Source organism: Hemiscyllium ocellatum, chromosome 2 (assembly GCF_020745735.1).
Source record: "Hemiscyllium ocellatum isolate sHemOce1 chromosome 2, sHemOce1.pat.X.cur, whole genome shotgun sequence".
NCBI lineage: Eukaryota > Metazoa > Chordata > Chondrichthyes > Orectolobiformes > Hemiscylliidae > Hemiscyllium > Hemiscyllium ocellatum.
Genome location: NC_083402.1, coordinates 6389152 through 6400552, shown reverse-complemented (window position 1 = coordinate 6400552; position 11401 = coordinate 6389152). Strand labels below are relative to the sequence as shown.

General features: G+C 47.8%; 1 protein-coding gene across 1 annotated transcript in view; it reads right to left on the bottom strand.

Moving 5' to 3' along the window:
- Positions 1-135: 135 nt before the first annotated feature.
- The window catches only part of LOC132821629 (coiled-coil domain-containing protein 80-like), a 28954-nt gene continuing 17688 nt past the window's right edge, over positions 136-11401 (bottom strand). Inside the window, exons 6-7 of the mRNA XM_060834337.1 lie at positions 1871-1951; positions 136-1288 (exon numbers count right to left, since the gene is read on the bottom strand). Coding sequence (XP_060690320.1) covers positions 1005-1288; positions 1871-1951 — 365 coding nt within the window. The 3' untranslated portion in view covers positions 136-1004. The remainder of the gene's footprint in view (positions 1289-1870; positions 1952-11401) is intronic.

Sequence of the window (11401 nt, the reverse complement as noted above, 5' to 3'; positions counted from 1 at the left end):
AGACTGAGTTTTGTTAGATAAGGTTATCCACGGATGTAAGACAAAGCTGGATAAATGGAGTTGAGGTATAGACCAGTCACAATCAAACTAAATGGCAGACCAGGCTTACCAGAATGAATAATCTACTCCTATTTTAATTCAAAGGTGCTACAGTTTTGAACATTTGGAAAAATACGTTTTCAACACAGGAATGAGGGAGAATTTGTAGAATTTTTTTTAAATTCATTTGCAGGATTGAGACTTTATGGCTAGGCCCACCCTGCAGTTAAGATTCAGCCTCATTGCTGGGGATCTGGAGTCGTATGTAATTGAGATCAGGTAAGGATGACAGATTTCCTTCCCTGAAGGACATTTATGAACCAAATGAAACTTTACAACAATCAACAGTAGTTATGTGGTCACCATTAGACTCGCATTTAATTCCAGATTTTAACTGAATTCAAATTTTACAATCTAACATGATGGGAATCGAATCTATTTCCCCATTAGCCTGGGATTCCCAATTACTAGCCCAGTGACATTGCTGCTACACCACTACCTTTCTGCCAAATTGGGTATGTGGAGCTGAGAGGGAGGTTTGGAACAGCAATAATCATTTCTAGTGCCAGTAGAATATGTAGACAAGAAAGATGTTGGTAACAGAGCTGAGAAGTAATCATCTAGAACTGTTCTGCCTTAATTTGTACCAGGTCAGTGAGGCAGGGTGATGCAGGCATCTCTGCAAATACGGGAGCAGGTTTATGTCTTATGTCTTTAAGGGTTGCTGGAAGAAAATATTAAGCACCAAAAAGGCAACTTAGCTCATCAGGGGAGCTACTGTATTGGTTACTGCAGCACTACCACCCTAACAAGTACAAAGTGCAGTGATAACATTGATATTGTAAACTGTCCAATGCATATTGCTGATATAAATTGACTATATATTTAAAACAAAGTTCATATCATTAGTGATTTGTAATCGCAATCAAAGTCTCACATGAGAATTATTTCCTATTATGGGGATGCTATCCATGCTCAGGGTATCCACGGTAATGGGGGGAATATTCATCCTCCTGGCATGAGATTCCCAGCGTCTCTTGAAGCTGTACCTCCTCTTGCCTCAGCCGCATTGAGTCCACCAGTTCATAAATGTTCGTCAGCGACCAGACAGGAGTCAGGTACCAGGAGTTGATGGTGCCATCTTTACCGATTACGAACAGCATAAAGTGCTCCTCGCTGATCTGGAAGTGTTCACGAAGGCCTTTCACCAGCATTGAGGAAAGCACCTCCGTCGCCACTTCAGCTCTTCCTATGTTCAGCAAATTAAAGTACACATTTTAACAAACAAAGCTGCTGCTACTACTCTCATCCCCCGCGCAAAGTTGTTTCTGCTCATGCTTCAAGGTGAATGATTTAAGAAAGGGTTGTTGATCAAATTCAACTTCAGAGCTTGAGTTCATGGCCTCAGCTCACACTCCTGTCCAGCACCGAAGCAGTCCTACATTGCTGGAGATACTGCTGTCTTTCTGGTTTGTGTGTTATGTCAGGAGTGTGACATAATACTCCCCACTTGTCTGAATGGGTGCAACTCCAACAACTTCTCCTCCAACACATTCACCATCCTGAATTCATCATTGCTTCAGTGTCGCTGGGTTAAAATCCTGGAATTCGCTTCCAGAAGGGCATTGTGGGTCTACCTACAGCATGTGGACTGCAGTGATTCAAGAAGGCAGCTCACCCCCATCTTCTCAAAGGACAACTAGGGACAGGCGGCAAATAAATACTGGCCCAGTGACTCCAACATACCATAAATGAATAAAAAATTGTAATCCAAAATAACCAATCCACATTTACTGTATGAAATAATATGTGATGGAATAAATGCCTTTACCATTCAATGGAAACACTTCCATAGATCCTGAAACATCTTCACCTGATCCCACCAACTTCAACAGAGTAAAGTGGCGAATTCCTAATCAAATACACAACATTGAAAATGAAAGTGAAATTTATTAATGAAAAATAAACACATAAGATTGACATAATTTTCACTTAGCAGTGCTTGTAGTTGGTGAAAAGAAAATATAATTTTTTATTTTGTACAAATCTAATTTTGTTTTAGTTGGCAATTAAAAATAAAATCTACAGTCGAAAGTTTGGAGTTGCCAGTCTTTAATGAGAGCTCCAGTGGAAGAGAAGCTAGGTTTATTTAAGAAGGAGATCAGAAAGGTCCTCATTAAGTATGTCAGCCAGGCCTTCTGTATTAGAGCAAGTAAAACTATCCAACTTGACAGGCCCAGACTCGATGGGCTGAAGGGCCTTTTTCTGTAGACCTCTACAACTCAGTACGACTTGCAACAGAAAGCTAGATTTTGGAGAATAAGGGAGTTGAAAGAGGAAGGAAAAAAGGTGCACTAATGTTCTTGTCTTTTTTAATATTTTCAGCCCTGAGGTATTAATTGTTTCTCTGCTACAGGAGAAGCCAGTTATTTGTTAATATCTGGTCAGTAAGGTTTATTCAATGTTTCAACATAATATGGCAACTGGTAGTAAAGTTAATAAAATATTTTTTTTAAAAGAGAACTATATATAATGAAATAAAATAATCAAATATTAATTTGAACACATTAGGGATGGCAGGATAAGTGTTGTATCCAGCTGCAGCACATGGGAGTTCCTGGATGTCAGTCTGGTCCAGGACAAACATGCCCACAGCAAGCGTTGGGCTCAGAGTTGATGAGCTGTACGCTGAACCAAAGTCACTGCAGCATGTCAGGGTTAGGAGAACGTTACCTGGACTCTTTGTACAGTTATATTTTATAACATATCTGATTTAGTCAATGTCCAGCGACAGGTAATGAGGCAGGTAATGGGAGACAGGGCAGGAGCCTCAACCTTTGCAATTGCCCAACATCAGTGAGGTTCATTCAGCTTGTCTGGATGAGCTAAGTGACCGTGGCATCATGGTACAGGGAGCCACTCAAGAAGTGGAAGCGGGAAGGAATATCAAGGTCATAGAGTATTCAGCCCCCATGTCTATGCTGACCAACAAACACCAAATTACACTAATCCCATTTATGTGCACTTGGTCCATCATCAACTATGCCCTGGCATTTTAAGTGCTCATTCAAATGTTTTTTAAATGTTACGAGAGTATCTATATCCACCACCCTCTCAGGCAGCACATTCCATATATCTGCCACCCTCTGGGAGATAAACTTCTTTCTCATATTTCCTCTAAACCACTTGTTCTTCTCAGCCTTAAACACATCTGCCGTGGAAAGGAGAATTTCACTCTTTTCCCTCAATCAGTTCCCCTCTCAGCATCCTCTGCTCCAAGGAAAACAAATGCCTATGCATAACTAAGACATTACATCCCAGACAACATCCTGGTGAATCTCCCCTGCATCCTCTCCAATGCAATCATGTGCTTCCAATAGTGTGGAGACCAGAAATGTACACAGTATTCCACCTGTGGCCTAACCTATGTTTTATAAAGTTGAAACAAGACTTTCTTGCTCCTTTTTTCTACACACCAGCTATGAAGGCAAGCATCCATATGCCTCCTTCATCAGTCCATCTACCTGTGCTGATACCTTCAGGAATTTATAGACTTGTTCACCAAGGTCCCTTTATTCCCCAGTAGTCCTAGGGACTTGTGTATGTCCTTCCCTTCCCTATTAGGCCTCCCAACATGTATCTCCTTGCACTTAAACTCCCTCTGTCATTTCTCTGCCCAATTTACCAGCTGATCAATATCAGAATGTAGCCTGAGACCATCCTCCTCAGTACAAACATCATCAATTTTCGTGTTATATGCAAACTTACTAATTTTATTCTCTTCTTTCAAACCCAAGTTGCTAATGTACATAACAAACAGTAAGGGCCCCCGCACCGAACCCTGTGGTACTCCACTTGTCACAGGTTTCTCATTACAAAACAAACAAAACCACCATCGCTCTTTGCCACTTATTTGCGAACCAATCTGGATTCAGTTTGCCAACTTGCCTGCTCTTGCCTTTTGGAATAGCCTCCCATGTTGGACCTTGTCAAAGGCCTTCTTGAAGTCCATGTAAATTCCATCAACTGCACTACCCTCATTAATATATTGGTAGTAGCAAAGAGTATAGTGAAGGGATTGATACTGTTGTCTGCAGCCAAGACTGAGAATGCAGACATTGTGCTCTTTGCCAGTGCCCACGTTTCAGGACATCTGGGTTACATAGAACATAGAAGAGTACAACACAGTATAGGCTCTTCAGCCCTTCATGTGCTGATTTATTATCCTACTCCAAGATCAGACTAACCTACAAACCCTTCATTGTACCGTCCTCCATGTGCCTATCCAAGAGTCACTAAAATGTCCCTAATGTATCTGACTCTACTCCCATTGCTGGCAGTGCATTCCACGCACCCACCACTCTCTGTGTAAAGAACATACCTCTGATATCTCCCCTAAAACGTCCTCCAAACACCTTAAAGTCATGCCCCCTCATGATAGAGATTTCCGCACTGGGAAAAAGTCTCTGGCTATCCACTCTATTTATGCCTCCCATCATCTTGTTCACTTCTAACATGTCACCTCTCATCCTTCTTTACTCCAATGAGAAAAGCCCCAGCTCCCTCAATCTTTCTTCATAAGACATGTCCTCCAGTCCATGCACCCTCTGCACCCTCTCTAAAGCTTCCACATCTTTCCTATAATGAGGCAACCAGAATTAACACATTATTCCAAATGTGGTCTAACCGGAGTTCTATACAGCTGCAGCATAACCTTGCGGCTCTTAAACTCAAACCCCCTGTTAATGAAAGCCAAAATACCATATGCCTTCTTAATAATCCTTGAGTGGCAACTTCGAGGGATGTATGGACATGGACCCAAGATCCCTCTGTTCCGCCAAAATGCCAAAAATCCTACCTTTAACCGTATAATCTTGGGGTAGCGCGGTGGTACGGTAGTTAGTACTGCTGCCTCACAGCACCAGGGACCTGACTTCAATTCCACACTTGGGTGACTGTCTGTGTGGAGTTTTCACCTCCTCCCCATATCTGTGTAGGTTTCCTCCAGGTGCTCCGGTTTCCTCCCACAATCCAAAGATGTGCAGGTTAGATGAACTGGCCGAGCTAAATTGCCCAGTGTTCAGGGAGGTGTAGGTTAGGTGCATGCATTAGGAGTAAATGTAAGGGAATGTGTCTGGAAGGATAACTTTTAGGAGGGTCAGTGTGGACTTGTTGGGCCGAAGGGCTGTTTCCACACAGTAGGGATTCAAATTTGAAACACTCAGTAGGGATTCTAATCTGCATTCAAATTCAACCTTCCAAAATGAATCACTTCACACTTTTCCAGGTTGAACTCCATCTGCCATTTCCCAGCCCAGCTCGGCATTCTGTCAATGTCCCATTGCAACCTACAACAGCCCTCCACACTATCCACAGGGTTGGAGAGGAATTTGCACGGAAAGGGAGAGGATCCAGTTGCCGTGGCCCATGTATGTATCAATTACATGGGCAGAGGCAAGAAGGTTTGCATAGTCATTATGAGGAGCGAGGTGCCAAATTAAAAAACATAACCTCAAAACTCATCGGTATCATTATGAGACGCATTCATACTTGCATTGAGCAATCAGATTAGAGAGGTGAAAGCACAGCTGAAAGATTGGTGTGGCAGAAGTAGCATCTGGTTTGTGGGACACTGACATCAGCAGACAGAAGGGAGGCAAGAACTCTGGAAAATCACAATCATCACAGAAGTGGTAGGAGTAAATTAGTGAAGCTGTGGGCTGATAACTGCTCAGGGGGTGGGGACTCCGTGACAGTCAGTGTCACTGAGAGGAGGGGGTGGGAACCCTATGACAATGTCACTGAGAGGTGGGGGAGGGGACCCTGTGAGGTGTCACTGAGAGGAGGGGGTGGGGACCCTGTGACAATGTCACTGAGAGGTGGGGGAGGGGACCCTGTGACGGTGTCACTGAGAGGAGGGGTTGGGATCCCTGTGACGGTCAGTGTCACTGAGAGGAGGGGGTGTGGACCCTGTGGCAATCAGTGTCACTGAGAGGACGGGATGGGACCCTGTGAAAGTGTCATTGAGGGGAGGGGGTGTGGACCCTGTGACAGTGTCACTGAGGGGAAGGGGTGTGGACCTTGTGACAGTGTCACTGAGAGGAGGGGATCCCGACCCTGTGACAGTGTCACTGAGAGGAGGTGGTGGAGTCCCTGTGACAGTTTCAACGAGAGGTAGGGATGGGGACTCTGTGACAGTCAGTGTCACTGTGAGGAGGGGGTGTGGACCCTTTGACAGTGCCATGAGAGGAGGGGGTGGAGACCTTGTGACAGTCAGTGTCACTGAGAGGAGGGAGTGGGGACCCTGTGACAGTCAGTGTCACCGAGAGGAGGGGGTTTGGACCCTTTGACAGTGCCATGAGAGGAGGGGGTGGGGACCTTGTGACAGTCGGTGTCACTGAGAGGAGGGAGTGGGGACCCTGTGACAGTCGGTGTCACTGGAGGGGGTGGGGACTCTGTGACGGTGTCACTGAGAGGAGGGGGTGGGGACCCTGTGACAGTGTCACTGAGGAGAGGGGGTGGAGACACTGACAGTGTCACTGAGAGGAGGGGTTGGGGACTCTGTGATGGTGTCACTGAGAAGAGGGGGTGGGGACCCTGTCACAGTGTCACTGAAAGGAGGGCTTTGGGACCCTGTGTCAGTGTCAGTGAGGGGAGGAGATGGGGACCCTGTGACGGTGTCACTGAGAGGACGGGGTGGGGACCCTGTGACAGTCAGTGTCACTGAGAGGAGGGGGTGGGGACCCTGTGACGGTGTCACTGAGAGGAGGGGATGTGGACCCTGTGACAGTGTCAATGAGAGGAGGGGGTGGGAACCCTGTGACAGTATCACTGAGAGGAGCGGGTGGGAACCCTGTGACAGTCAGTGTCACTGAGAGAGGGCGTGTGGACCCTGTGACAGTGTAACTGAGGCAAGGGGGTGGCGACCCGGTGACAGTGTCACTGAGGAGAGGGGATCCCGACCCTGTGACAGTGTCACTGAGAGAACGTGGTGGGGATCCCGTGAACGTCAGTGTCACTGAGAGGAGCAGGTGGGGACCCTGTGACAGTGTCACTGTGAGGAGGGGGTGGGGACCCTGTGACAATGTCACTGAGGGGAGGGGTGGGAACCCTGTGACGGTGTCACTGAGAGAAGGGGGTGGAGTCCCTGTGACAGTCAGTGTCACTGAGAGGAGGGGGTGTGGACCCTGTGACAGTGTAACTGAGGCAAGGGGGTGGGGACCCGGTGACAGTGTCACTGAGGAGAGGGGTTGTGGACCTTGTGACAGTGTAACTGAGAGGAGGGGATCCCGACCCTGTGACAGTGTCATTGAGAGAACGTGGTGCGGACCCTGTGACAGTGTCGCTGAGAGGTAGGGATGGGATCCCTGTGACAGTCAGTGTCACTGAGAGGAGGGGGTGGGCACCCTGTGACAGTGTAACTGAGGTGAGGGGATGTGGACCTTGTAACAGTGTCACTGACAGAACGTGGTGCGGACCCTGTGACAGTGTCACTGAGAGGAGGTGGTGGAGTCCCTGTGACAGTGTCAACGAGAGGTAGGGATGGGGACCCTGTGACAGTCAGTGTCACTGAGAGGAGGGGGTGGGGACCCTGTGACAGTGTAACTAGGGCGAGGGGGTGGGGACCCAGTGACAGTGTCACTGCGAGGAGGGTGTGGAGAATCTGTGACAGAGTCACTGAGAGATGGGTGTGGGGACCCTATGACAGTCAGTGTCACTGAGAGGAAGGGGTGTGGACCGTTTGACAACGTCATGAGACGAGCGGGTGGGGACCCTGTGACAGTCGGTGTCACTGAGAGAGGGCGTGTGGACCCTGTGACAGTGTAACTGAGGCAAGGGGAGTCCCTGTGACAGTGTCAACGAGAGGTAGGGATGGGGACCCTGTGACAGTCAGTGTCACTGAGCGAAAGGGGTGCGCACCCTGTGACAGCATCGCTAAGAGGAGGTGGTGGAGTCCCTGTGACACTGTCACTGAGAGGAGGGGGTGTGCCCCTTTGACAGTGTCAAGAGAGGAGGGGGTGGGGGCCCTGTGACTGAGATTAGGGGGTGGGGACACTGTGACAGTCGGTGTCACTGGAGGGGGTGGGGACTCTGTGACGGTGTCACTGAGGAGAGGGGGTGGAGACACTGACAGTGTCACTGAGAGGAGGGGTTGGGGACTCTGTGATGGTGTCACTGAGAGAAGGGGGTGGAGTCCCTGTGACAGTCAGTGTCACTGAGAGGAGGGGGTGTGGACCTTGTGACAGTGTAACTGAGAGGAGGGGATCCCGACCCTGTGACAGTGTCATTGAGAGGAGGGGGTGGGGGCCCTGTGACAGTTGGTGTCACTGAGATTAGGTGGTGGGGACACTGTGACAGTCAGTGTCACTGGGAGGAGGGGGTGTGGACCCTGTGACAGTCAGTGTCACTGAGAGGAGGGGTTGGGGACCCTATGACAGTCGGTGTCACTGAGAGGAGGATCTGGGGACCTTGTGACAGTCAGTGTCACTGAGAGGAGGGGGTGGGGACCCTGTGACAGTGTCACTGAGAGGAGGGAGTGGGGACCCTGTGACAGTGTCACTGAGAGGAGGGGGTGGGGACCCTGTGACAGTGTCACTGAGAGGAGGGAGTGGGGACCCTGTGACAGTGTCACTGAGAGGAGGGGGTGGGGACCCTGTGACGGTGTCACTGTGAGGAGGGGTTGGGGCCCCTGTGACAGTGTCACTGAGGGGACGGGGTGTGGACCCTGTGACAGTGTAACTGAGGTGAGGGGGTGGGGACCCGATGACTGTGTCACTGAGAGGAGGGGCTGAGGAACTTGACGGAGTCACTGAGAGGAAGGGTGGAGACCCTGTGATGGTGTCACTGAGGGGAGAGGGTGGAAACGCTGTGACCGTGTCACTGAGAGGAGGGGGTGGGGACCCGGTGACGGTGTCACTGAGGAGGGGGTGGGGACCCTGTAACGGTGTCACTGAGATGGCGGGTGTGGACCCTGTGACAGTCAGTGTCACTGAGGTGAGGGGGTGGGGACCCGGTGACAGTGTCACTGAGGGGACGGGGTGGGGACCCGGTGACAGTGTCACTGAGAGGAGGGGCTAGGGAACTTGACGGAGTCACTGGGAGGAGGGGGTGGGGACCCTGTGACAGTTTCACTGAGAGGAGGGGGTGGGGAAACTGTCACAGTGTCACTGTGTGGAGTGGTTGGGGACCCTGTGACAGTTTCACTGAGAGGAGGGGGAGGGGACCCTGTGACAGTCAGTGTCACTGAGAGGAGAAGGTGGGGACCCGGGAACCGTCAGTGTCACTGAGAGGGGGTGGGGTCTTTGTGACAGTGTCACTGAGTGGAGGGGGGTGGAGACACTATGATGGTGTCAATGAGTGGAGGGGGTGGGGACCCTGTGACAGTAACACTGAGAGGAGGGGGTGGGGACCCTGTGGCAGTGTCACAGAGGAGGGGGTGGGGTCTTTGTGACAGTGTCACTCAGTGGAGGGGGTAGAGACACTGTGATAGTGTCACTGAGGGGAGTGGGTGGGGATCCTGTGACAGTCAGTGTCACTGAGAGGAATGGTTGAGGTGAGGCTGCTTAAAAATGGGTAAATTGAGGACTCTGGTACCTATTTAATACTCTTTAATGTAAAGAACAGTGAATGAGGAGTCAGCCATTTCAGGGTAAATCATCGAAGGCAGCACAGCTCAGTGGAATGATCCTCATTTTGAATGTGGTCAGTCAGGCACACTTCCAGTGTCCAGGAGACAATGTCAGCAGAAAGTTCAACCACGGAAACATGGACAATATGGATTAAAAGGTGTCGGCAATCCTGCCCTTAAAGCCTGTTCCACTATTTATTATGATCATATCTAATTATCCAATTCAACAGCCTGTTCCTGCTTTTCTCCGATATTATTTGATCCCTTTAGCCCCAAGTGGTGTTTCCTTGAAATCATACAATATTTTGGCCTCAACTGCTTTCTGTGATAGCGAATTCCTCTCCACCCACTGGGCGAAGAAATTTCTCCTCATTTCAGTCCTGAATGATTTACCCTGTATCCTTTGACTGTGACCCCAGTATCAGGACTCTCCTCCCTGCACTTACCCTGTCTGTCCTTTAGAATTTTCTAGGTGTTCTGAAGTTGAAAAGACATGTACTGTACCTTTAAGAGAGAGTTTGAACGCTGTTCTGAACTGAAAGATCACAAACACCTGTACAAATGAATGCAATCCCAAAGTGTATTGGAAAATTGAAAATATGTGACATTTGGCTCTGAAATGGATCCCTAAGTTTTGGTTGCTGTTTGACAACAATTTGAATTTAACCAATCAGTTTAAATGATGTCCCAGGATACAAAACCCCGATCAAGTTTGAATTTAATGTTTTACCAACATCGAACCAATGAATCAATTGATGTTGGGGGGATATAAAATTTTGAAAATTGGTCAGAGAGCAACTGCCATTGAGACAGAAATGCATGGAGAGCTAATATCTTGCTCTTCAAGAAATTAGGAAACACTCTCTATCAAAGGTACCTTTTCATATGAAACATACTTGCTGTAAAAATAAGGCCGACGACCCAGGGAGATCTTCAGCCAGAAGAAGAAAGACACAGAAAGATGACAGCTGCTGTGTGGTTTTGAAATTAAGTTGATGTAATTTTAATAAGTGTCTTATTGGAACAGCATATTGTAAAAGAGTTGGAGGAAAATAATAAGCAGTTTACAGAAAGGTGGCTTAGAGTTGTGAATAGTTGTTTAATGTTCACTTTTAAAGTAAATTGATGTTATTTTCTTTAAATAGTGGAATTTGGGAGTTCTCTGTCACTCATATTTTAACAGATTATGAAGCAAGGTGAACTTTTCTGAGTGTCTGGTTTAATTAACAGAAGGATTCACTGCCGTGTTGTAACAACAGGTTCCTAAGAGATCCCCCTTATTCTTCTGAATACCATCCAAATATATTCCTGACTGGTTGAATCCTTCCTCATAAGTCAGTCCCACTTTCCCAGGGTGGTAAACATTCACTGCACTATAGCAAGAACACCCTTCCTCAGACAAGAAGACCAAACTACCTACAACATTCCAGGTGTGGTCTCATCAAGGCCTATACAATAGCAGCAAGACATCCCCACTCCTCTACTCGAATCCTCTCACTATGAAGACCAATGTACCATTTCCCTTCTTCATTGCCTGCTGCAGCTGCATGTTTACTTTCAGCAAATGGTTTACAAGGACACCCAGGTCTCATTTCCTTCTCTCAATTTATAGCCATTCAGATAATAAACTGCTTTCCTGAATTTTACTACCAAAGTGGATAATCTCTCAGTTAGGTGCATCTGCCATATATTTGCACACTCATTCAACTTGTTCAAAAACACTGAAGTATCTCT